Source organism: Garra rufa, chromosome 2 (genome assembly GCF_049309525.1).
Source record: "Garra rufa chromosome 2, GarRuf1.0, whole genome shotgun sequence".
NCBI lineage: Eukaryota > Metazoa > Chordata > Actinopteri > Cypriniformes > Cyprinidae > Garra > Garra rufa.
Genome location: NC_133362.1, coordinates 61,387,576 through 61,398,447, shown reverse-complemented (window position 1 = coordinate 61,398,447; position 10,872 = coordinate 61,387,576). Strand labels below are relative to the sequence as shown.

The following is a 10,872-nucleotide window of genomic DNA, read 5'->3' as shown; positions in this document are numbered from 1 at the left end:
CAAGCACTAAACTCAGAGTCAACCTACTCAGAGTAGATTAAACTAACTTAGTTCAGCTGTTCTGAAACCAAAAACTCAGAGTTTCCCATCTCAGGGTAAGTCAATTCAGAGTTCAAGTTTAAACTCAGAGTTGGTTTTTACGTCCTTATTGAAACAGGCCCCTGGGGTCCGTTCTTCGTACCTCGCTTACTACATCCAAGATCAAATGACACATCCAAGATCAAATCATCGCGCTAACTATGAGCTCGCTATTCCGGTTCTCCGAACGCACCTGTTGTTGATGATAAGTATAGCTGGATGAAGTTATTTGAGATCACTGGGTGGCTTAAAAGGGGCTACGTATCGATAGTAGAAACATTGATCGGCAACTCTTTGATTGGTCGGCGAACATGACGAAGGAGCTCGCTCAGTATTTTTCTGCAGCAGAGCAAGAACTCTTGATTGAGGGTTTTCAGGAGTTTCAGAGTTTAATTAAAACGCAAGGGAAAACTGCAAAGACTGGAAAAGCAAGGAGAGAGGGCTGGCAAAAAGTAGTGAACAAATTAAATGCGTTAATGCTGCCCATGTTACATGTTTTTTCCTTGATATGTTATTTTATTTATATTTTTATTTTTTTATACACTACCGTTCAAAAGTTTGGGGTCAGTAAGACTTGTAATAGTCTTTAAAGAAGTCTCTTATGCTCATCAAGGCTGCATTTATTTGATTAAAAATACAGAAAAAACAGTAATATTGCAAAATGTTTTTACAACATAAAATAATGTTATATATATATATATATATATATATATATATATATATATATATATACACACTTTCTTACAAGATACTTTTCTTTTCCCACGTGAGTCAGACCGCGTCAGTCGTGCTCTTTAACCAATCAGATGTGACCTCGCCATTTCAACCAATCATAACCCTCCAGGAGCGCAGCCTAAATCCTGTTTACATGAAATAAACCTGCTCCAGAGCAGGTTTAAGCTTGCGCACCTGTTGCTATGACAGCAAGTCCAGGATGAGCTTCGAAGAACCAAACAATCCAAGATCATGCCAAATCGTCAACAATCAAATCCAGCTAATTTAGTTAGCGAGGTACGAAGAACGGACCCCAGGTCTCTGAAAAAAATTCACAACAGGCTAAACACATGATTTTTGCTTGTTTGGAGCAACAGCTACACAAATTATTTCTCTGTTTCTGCCACAGGATTTCCATCCCATGGTAACTAGGAATTACACAAGATTCAGTCTGGATTCAGAATATCCAAGAATGAATGCCAAGAGATGAGCCCTGAAACAACATAGTCAAGTCAAGTCACCTTTATTTATATAGCGCTTTTAACGATACAGATTGTAACAAAGCACTGCACAGTATTTAAAGTTCAGTTTAGTATTAAATGATATCGCTGGAAAGTTTCCCCAACTGAGCAAGCCAGAGGCGACAGCGGCAAGGAACCAAAACTCCACAGGTGACAGAATGGAGAAAAAACCTTGGGAGAACCAGGCTCAGTCGGGGGACCAGGGGCCTGTTTCAATAAGGAGGTTCAACCAACTCTGAGTTAAAACTTGAACTCTGAGTTGACTTACCCTGAGATGGGAAACTCTGAGTTTTCGGTTACAGAACAGCTGAAATGAGTTAGTTCAATCCACTCTGAGTAGGTTGACTCTGAGTTTAGTGCTTGCAGCTTGACTATGAAAAGCCCTGATCAATGGAGCTCCGAAATTATGATTCACCATGGCAACCGCTCCCGCCAAAAAGACCTCTGCATATTTCGAGCCAATGCTTAACTTTAATTCTTAATAATTATTAAGAATATAATTATTTAATTATTAATAATTAGAAAAGGTAAAAACTGGCAGAACGGTAAGTTACTGAACTATTAATTTTCATGGTATCAAACAGGCAAAAAAATAAAATAAAATAAAATAAAAAATAATAATTAGAAGAAGAAAACAGCTAAACATGGAAGTAAACATAATTCAACCAGGTAAAGCTTTAAGCATAAAGGGTTCATGAGTGTAGGCTACATGATTTTAAAAATATTTGACATTAAAATATGTCATATAAAAAAACAATTATGTGTCTAATTTCACTTTGCAGCAGCTTTTTCCACATAGTCTAATGCTCTTTCACAAAATGAAATGTTCTCTAATCCAAACGGTTGCATTTCTTAATTAGAGTAATGAAATGAAGCCAACAGCATGAAGGCTCGCAAAATGATGAAGAACAGATGAAGAGGAGATGGAAGTATTGGAAGAATATTAAAATCCAACATGAAAAAAAAGAATAAAAGTTGCATTTGTGCATTTATAGGAAAAAAAGATGACCTAGTAAATTTAACAGCTGTGGTGGTGGTTATATATATATATATATATATATATATATATATATATATATATATTATACATTTTCATGTGCCATTCTTCCATTCCATACAGCAATCAGCTTCATATTTGATGGCTTTGTGCTCAGTAGGCAATGACACTAAAATTCTCAGAAAGAGCATTAGAGCAAGGCACACTTTCTTTACCGCTCTGCATACAGTGTCTGTACTAATGTGCTCTGACTACCATTTAAAAATGACACAGGTCAAATAAATACACATGTCTAATCAAAATAATCCTATACTATATGATAAATAATAATCTTATTTATGAAAGGACATGCCATTTTTGTCACTTTGACAGTGTCTGCATGATGAAAATATGCGCAATAAATTAATGCACGTAAAAATGATTTTCTTACTTAGTATTGTCTTGTTGTTTCCAATTAAAAAAAAAAAAAAAATCAAAATGTCTTTCTTTTTTCTGTCAAAAAGGTTTTTGAAAAAAAACATTCCAGGATTTTTCTCCAATTTTCGATGGGAGCCAACAGGTTGAAGGTCCAAATTTCAGTTTCAATGCACCTTCAGAGGGCTCTACATGATCCCAGCCAAGGAATAAGGGTCACTGGAAACTTCAACTTCAACCCATTGTAGTCCACTATATGCAAAAATCCTGGAATATTTTCCTCAAAAACTTTACTTTTTTTTTTTATTTGAAGAAAGAAAGACATGAACATCTTGGATTACATGGGGGTGAGGAAATTATCAGGACATATTTTCTCTGCAAGTGAAGTTGTCTTAAGTTGAATATATATTTAATTAAACATTCTGATGAAACTGTTCCATGTTCTTCATCAGCACAGTATTTTAAATGTAATTGTGCTGTATTTCTTTTTTAAAAAAAAGCTAAAAATTTAAAATGTACATTTTATATGGCATTTGTAAAGACTTTGTATTTTGTCTTTTAAATAAAACTGTCCATTTTCCACCTTGAGCATGCTTTAAAACTTTATTGAAGGTTTTTTTATTTTAATGATTTGTAAAATAACAGTGTTTCTCTGTAGAACATTTAGTGCTTTTATTGTAGTAATCTAGGTAAAATCTGTCAAATAAGGGTTTTACACTGTAAAAAAACAGTCAAACCACTGGCAGATACAGCTGCCAAACAAAAACCACAAAGTTAAGTAAAATATTGTAACTGAAACAAGGGAAATTTTGTAAAATAAAGGTTTTATACTGTAAAAAAGGTCCCGTAAAAAAACGGTCAAATGACTGGAAGCTGTGTCTGCCAAACAAAACATTTAAAATTAAAGTTAAATATCATAATTGAAACAACGAAAAATCTGTAAAATAACTTTTTTCTGTAAAAACTTCTCTCTGTAAAATTATTGTTTTTGCACTTTATATCATTTTTTATATTTTTTTACAGTGTACAGTGTAAGGTGTTTATTTAATCTTTTAAGTGTATTTTTCTTATTTTGCATATTATCTGTCAATTGGGTAAGAAAAATAATCTTGTTTCCAGTTGCATTAAGATTATTTTTCATGTTTTAAGTAAAATGCACTAAATTTACATTCCAAAACACTCATTAAGAAAAGCATTTTTGAAGCATAAATGAATGAATGATGTATTTAAACATCACTTGCGCTTTAAAAATGGGGAGGAGACCGAAAGAAACTCTGGGTTTACCGAAGAAAACCTGCTCCCGACCAGGTTAGGTTCACAGAGTAAGTTGCCATGGTAACTGACTCTGAGTATAAGTTACCTCTCTTTCAGAAACGGGCTTGACTTACTCTGCTTTCTCAGGTTTAACATAACTCCCATTCTGAAACCGAAAACCCAGAGTTTCCCTCATTTCAGGGTTAACATACTCAGAGTTTTCACTTAACCTCCTTTCTGAAACGGGCCCCAGTTCTCCTCTGGCCAGATAAAACCAGCAGTTTTAGCTAATGTCCGATTGAAGAGAAACTCATTAGGTTCCTGTGGAGTCGCGCCAATGGTCATCTAAGTTGGCGATGTCATTATTGATGATCCTTCTCTGGAGCTCATCTGGCGACCCCATCATCGGCGGTCCTCTGAGGGGTTGGCATCATCTCTTGTTAGGTATTCTGAATCCGGACTGAATCTTGTATAATTCCTAGTTACCACGGGATGGGAATCCCATGACAGAAACAGAGAAACAAATAGAGAAATAATTAGCGTAGCTGCTGTTCCAACCAAGCAAAAATTATGTGTTTTGCCCAAGCTGAAGAAAGTTGATCTGTATGTGATCAGATGTAACTGAAGTACAACGTTATGAGATACATTATGTGAATGCTTGGCTAAAGAGATGAGTCTTCAATCTAGATTTAAACATAGAGAGTGTGTCTGAACCCTGAACGTTAGCAGGAAGGCTATTCCAGAGTTTGGGAGCCAAATTTGAGAAAGCTCTCCCTCCTTTAGTGGACTTTGCTATCCTAGGTACTACTAAAAGTCCAGAGTTTTGCGACCTTAGGGAGCGTGAGGGATTGTAGCGCGGTAGGAGACTAGTTAGGTATGCAGGAGCTAAACCATTAAGGGCCTTATAGGTAAGAAGTAATATTTTGTAAGTGATACATACAGCACTACACAATTTTGCTACAAGTTTGATTGCAACACATAATCATAACTATTAGTTTTTATCATCTGTTTGATTACACCATTACTGATTTTAACATACATCTATACCACATGTACATCGACTTGACATACAGTAGTCACCATTAGCGAGTTACTAAATACACCACTCACAATAAGTAAGGGATATTTTTATTTACATGAGTGCCTTTCCTATTTGCTCTGTATTTTAATTAATAAGTAAAAGTTCCCTTTGATATTACTAATAATGTATGAGAAGAAACACCATTTTCATTAGTTTAATATTTATTACACCAAAAATGTTGACAACAACAAGGATAGCCCCAAATAACAAAAATTGACAATGTCAGTAGCGGGTGTTTCCACCATTTGCTGCAATGACAGCGACGTTTCATGCTCCTCACTAGCCTCATGATGTTTTTCTGAGGGCAATGCGTTCCACTCTTCCACAAGTGCTACACAGTGTGACCCGACACTCATGAGTGAACAGGACGGTAGACCACTGCTGCATTGTCCAGATCACATGGTCTTGTGCCCACTGCATTCGTTCACGGCGGTGTCTTGGTGTCAGTGGAGGCACCTGCAACGGTCTTCTGGCATTCAAGCCAAAGTGGTGTAGTCGGTTGCGAATGGTTTGTCTGGAAACCCTAGTACCCCTCACATCTCGTAAACGGCCTGCAGCTGCATAACGATGTCTGAGTGCATAGGTCCTTAGGTACTGGTCATCATTGCGGTCTGTCACTCGTGGGGCTCCACTTCTGGGTGTGTCATGAACTCTGCCACTAGTTCTGTGTCTTGATGCAAGTCTGCTGACACTTTGAGACACACCAAATTCACAAGCAACATCTGACTGCCTGCCACCGACCTGAAGGCGCCCCATGGCCAGGTGGTGCTGCTCGTCTGTTAAGTGACGTTGTGTGTTCATGGCCGTTTAAATTATCAACTTGGAATGACTTGCTGACAATAACAGCTTTTTATACCCACAGAATGTTGAAATTGATGCCACATTGAAAATGGTTTTCTTTTGGTATTGGCCTCAATAAAAGGCACACCTGTGCACAATGAGACCGTTACATGGAAAACACAAAATGAGGTGTGTCTATCACCCCAATACAATTGCCTCCCTATCCCAAAAATGTCTGACGTAAAACAAACACTGTATGTATGACATCCACTGAGTCTCTCACAAAATACATACATACTATAAATACATATCTAAAAAAAAAAACATTCTGAAATGTTTTGTAAGTCGTGCTTGTATAGGTTGATCCTTTTCAATAATATTCTTTAGATCTGGCTCGGGCTCAAACTGATGAGGCATTATTGACGCCATTGTTTACAATACACTGGGATCGCATGCAACTACCAGTTATGGTAAGCGGTGCAGCGTTTACAGACAATGTTCACAACACACTGGGCCAGCTAAACAAACTGAGCCCACTCAACAGACCATTTTTAGAAACAAAATTAACACGTGAATAATAATGAAATTTAAGGAAGTATGAACATTTTACAGTGAACCTCATAAACACAATTAAGCCTTCAACAAAAGACAAACCCTTTAAAGTTGTTGAAAGTGAATTTAATGCTTTTGCACACTTTTCAAAGGCCCATGGGTAACGTATTTTCTTTTAACGTAGTGAATGAACAGATGAATTCAGAAATTAAACTTTTGCCACACTTACAATTCCTTGCCAGAATGCGTTTACAAATGAGGCCTCTCTCTGGTGTGAACTGTTATAAAACCATATAGTTTTTTTTTTCTTTATCTCTTTCTACACTGTTGTCAGGTGAAAAGCGTCTCTCAGTTGTGAGCTCTCATGTGAGTCCTGAGGTTTGCTTTATTAATGAAAGTCTTTCCACAGTCATTACACATAAAAGGCTCTTGTCCAGTGTGTCTCATTGTGTGTCTCTTAAGAAGACTCCTGTATCTGAATCTCATGCTGCCTTCATGTGCTATCGTAATTATGGTAAATACCAAAATCCGACATCGAAATTGCACATGAACACCCACTCACGTTGTAATTTCCACTGGAAAGCTCGAAATTTTTTATGATACCCGAGTTGCCGAGATGGGATAAACTTTGACCTTTCAACATGGCGGACAGCTACGAAACTATACTGAATGGTAAACATTGCATGATGTTAAAAGTTAAAAAACTTATATAGGCTATATAAAATATATATACTTATATAGGCTTATATAAAAACTTATATAGGCTAGCTAAAACAGAACCATTAGTTAGTATTGTCTTTAAAAAAACTATACTATTCATGATCAATAAGATACAGCCTATCATTTTATCGTTTGCGTTTTGATGCATCCTCTTCTTCCTGTAGCAGATGCATTAGGGAGTTTATAACCGTTTTAAAACTTTTACCCAAATAGCATGTGAGGACAAATTCCGAGTCCGCCATGTTTCTCTTCACTACGACAACAAAAGCACCTGAACACGACACACTGGTAATTTCCACTTCACAAGTGGAAAGCATCATCTTTCCCATATCACATGAAGGCAGCATCAGTCCACACTGATGGCAGTTAAAACAGCTCTCTCTGAAGTGAATCTTCATGTGCTTTTTAAGGCTATCTGCATAAGGGAAACATTTTCCACACTGATCACATGTATAAGGCTTCTCTCCAGTGTGAATCCTCATGTTTAGAAAAGGTTGCTTTATAAGAGAAACTCTTTCCACACTGACCACATACAAATGGCTTCTCTCCAGTGTGAACTCTCAAATGACTCTTGAGGTTATCTATACATATGAAGCTTTTCCCACAATGTTGGCAGGTGTAAGGTTTCTCTCCAGTGTGAACTCTCATGTGAATCTTGAGGTTTCCATCTTGAGTATAGGTTTTTCCACACAGTTTGCAGGTGTAAGGTTTCTCTCCAGTGTGAATCCTTATATGTTTATAAAAGGTTGTTTTATGAGAGAAACTCTTTCCACACCGACCACATTCAAACGGCTTCTCCCCAGTGTGAACTCTCAAGTGACTCTTAAGATCATCTGTTCGTAGGAAGCTCTTCCCACAATATTGGCAGGTGTAAGGTTTCTCTACAGTGTGAATTTTCAAGTGGACTTTAAGGATTCCTTTTTTACTAAAACTCTTTCCACAATGTTGGCAGAAGAAAAGGCATGTGGTTCCAGTCTGTGAAAAACTGTGAAAAGATTTTTCTCCAGTTATAAAATCAGGATGCTTTATATCTTTCTCTTCCATTTCATTCAGATCTTGACTCTCCATTTTCACTGTCACAATGTCTAAAGGGAAAAGACAAATGCATGTTAAGCCCAGTTTTATAGCATAGCACTTGAAATCTGTTATGGAGCAATATTATCATTTACATTTATTTACATGTTGTTTGTAAAATGTATGTTGTTGTAATGTAATGTTCCCATTTTGTCTCACAAGTTTGTTTTATGCCCCATTATATAGGCATATAAGCATGCTTGGATGGCTAGAAACACTTTTTAAAAAATTACACAAATGATAATGATTGTGTAAAAAATATCATCTTAAGGTAGCTGCTAATTTTACATTTCAAAATAACTCTAATTCACAATTTGTGTGTGGTGTTATCTGAATTATTTCCAATTCATTCTCCTTGTATATGTGCTCTGCTTGTTTAGCTAGAAGTTAAAAAAACTGCTAACTCACTGGATCATATATGAGCTAGTCTCAGTCTGTCTGGAAAAAAAAATCATGTTAAGCTACATTGAGTTTATTTCTCTTAATGTGAAGAAGATCCCACACATGTGCTGCTGCTACGTGAAGAAGAGGAGAAACACTCATCCTAGATCAACTTCTGATGAACATTTACAACTGAGGATGACAGAAGATCAAGATCAGAACAGATGTTTTTTTTTTTTGTGCACATTTTGTGTTTCTGATTTGATTCTAACAAATGGTTTGATTTACATCTATTATGACCTACTGGCCATGTTATCTGTTCTCTAAAGCCCTTTAAATGAAAAACTAATGTAGGCAGCACACAGTAACTATAGCAAGCTGTGTCAGCTGGAGAAATGTTTTATATTACTAACAGACTGATTTTTTTGAAGCTCAGAATATTGTAATGTCTGAAAATGTAAATGCATTTTTGGGCAGTTTAATATTACACAAATCAAATGTTTAATTACTACTCATATCACATTCTTAAAAAATACTAACTGCAGTAGAGCTGGACATTTTAATAAAGTTCAAATGGGTGAGTCCAGCTTTGAGAATGAAAACCAACCTGTTTGTTCCTCAGTATCTTCATGTTTGACTCTGAATGTTTCTTCAATCTTCATGTCTTCACTCTCCTCTTTAATAAACACCATCTTTATAATTGTGTGTCACGTGGATCTCAGTTGATTCAGCAGGAGAGTTTCTGTGTGTTTGAACTCTTTGTCCTGTTTAAGATCAGAATAATAATAAATTAAAAAAAAAACTCAGATTAATAAAAGCACATATAGAAGATTCCTATTTGCATTAAGATGAACTTGGTCTTCACTGAAATGTGCTACATTTAATGAATTCCAGGTTTACATGATTGTTATTTCCACAGTTTTGGTCATCAGTGTGTTGTGATTCGAAACACTGAATCACTTTGCGAATCAATTGACTCCATTGATTTCCAAAAGATCCATTTCTCCATCTCTACTCACCAGAGACTGAATTTGTGTATGATAAACCGATTCAGATCTAAGAAGAGAAATGAAGCTCTGTTACTCGTGTGTCAGAGCGCTTTATTCACACAAAACAACCTTCATTAATGCACTAGATAAATAATGACAGACTTACACTCGGGAATAATTCATTTCACCGATTTATATACAACTATTTAAACACTTAAAATGAATAAAACAACTCACCTTTCTTCAGCCGAAGCACAGACAGGAGCGCAGCGCTGCCTAATGACGTCACACCAGCCGGCCAAAATAAAAGTCCTGTTCGCTTGAGTTTAACATTTACTATTAGAAGTCTTGTTTTTAAATGTAAAAGCAGTATCTTTTTCATCAATTTACAGGGCTATAAAGGTAATTGTATTTGGTTCATAATATTTATTTGGTTAAAGTGTATTTCATTAGAGGTTTGTAAGGATTACATTGATAGTGGATTTAAAACAGATTCTGATTGGAAATCTTTAATTGTGTTAATAACATGTAATTTACATTTCGCTAGATTATCTTTATTAAAATGATAAAGTATATCATTTTTGTTTATTAAATTTATTGATATTTTACGTTATTCTGATTTATATGATCGCACATTAACTTATGTGAAAGCATCATAGTAAAGTTTCTCTAAGAAAAATATCCATATTTAAAAGGGTATTAACAGTTTTTGTCTAGATTACACTGACTGTCACACGTGCAAGAACTTCCAGACTATGAAACATGTCATTCTATTTCAACATAAGCCAGGATTTTCTTACTTAAAGTAAAGAAAGTTTAATTCCTTTACTCCTGTCAACAAACACTGCTTCTCCCAACACTGACATATCTTTCAGATGCATGTGCTACACATATAACTACTTCTGGAACGGCTTCCACATATGAAAATTACTAGAAGACAAAAGTGTTTATAATGTTATAAATATAACAATTTTCCTTACAAAAATGCTACACTTCACTGCAGAACATCTTTATTCACCCCTTAGAGCAGAGTAACACACTTTTTATTATAGACAGGTGCACATTACTCAACCAGAACAATTTGTAATATAATTCCAGTTGGATTTGTCATATACACCTAGGATGCCTTTAAGGGGACTGAATCATGTGGTAATTTTAATTTTTAGGTAAACTAACCATTTAAAATCATTTTATGCACAGCTAGACATGCATTACCATTATTATAGATCAAAATAATAGAAGAGTCAATTGTAGAAGAGTGCCACATTTTCTATTTAAAAAATTTAACTGTATTTATAATGTTACAGAATGTTCACA

At 35.6% G+C, this 10,872-nt stretch overlaps 2 protein-coding genes across 2 annotated transcripts in view; both read right to left on the bottom strand.

Annotated features, from left to right (window-relative positions):
* Positions 1–5,860, bottom strand: part of LOC141326021 (uncharacterized) — a 14,919-nt gene extending 9,059 nt beyond the window's left edge. Inside the window, exon 1 of the mRNA XM_073834731.1 lies at positions 5,395–5,860. Coding sequence (XP_073690832.1) covers positions 5,395–5,860 — 466 coding nt within the window. The remainder of the gene's footprint in view (positions 1–5,394) is intronic.
* Positions 5,327–9,624, bottom strand: LOC141325664 (uncharacterized). Its single transcript, XM_073834429.1, has 3 exons — positions 9,586–9,624; positions 9,174–9,330; positions 5,327–8,196 (listed from the first exon to the last, which is right to left on the bottom strand). The coding sequence occupies exons 2-3, from the start codon at positions 9,256–9,258 to the stop codon at positions 7,556–7,558; spliced, it is 726 nt and encodes a 241-aa protein (XP_073690530.1). The 5' UTR covers positions 9,259–9,330; positions 9,586–9,624; the 3' UTR covers positions 5,327–7,555.
* Between the last annotated feature and the right edge of the window lie 1,248 nt (positions 9,625–10,872).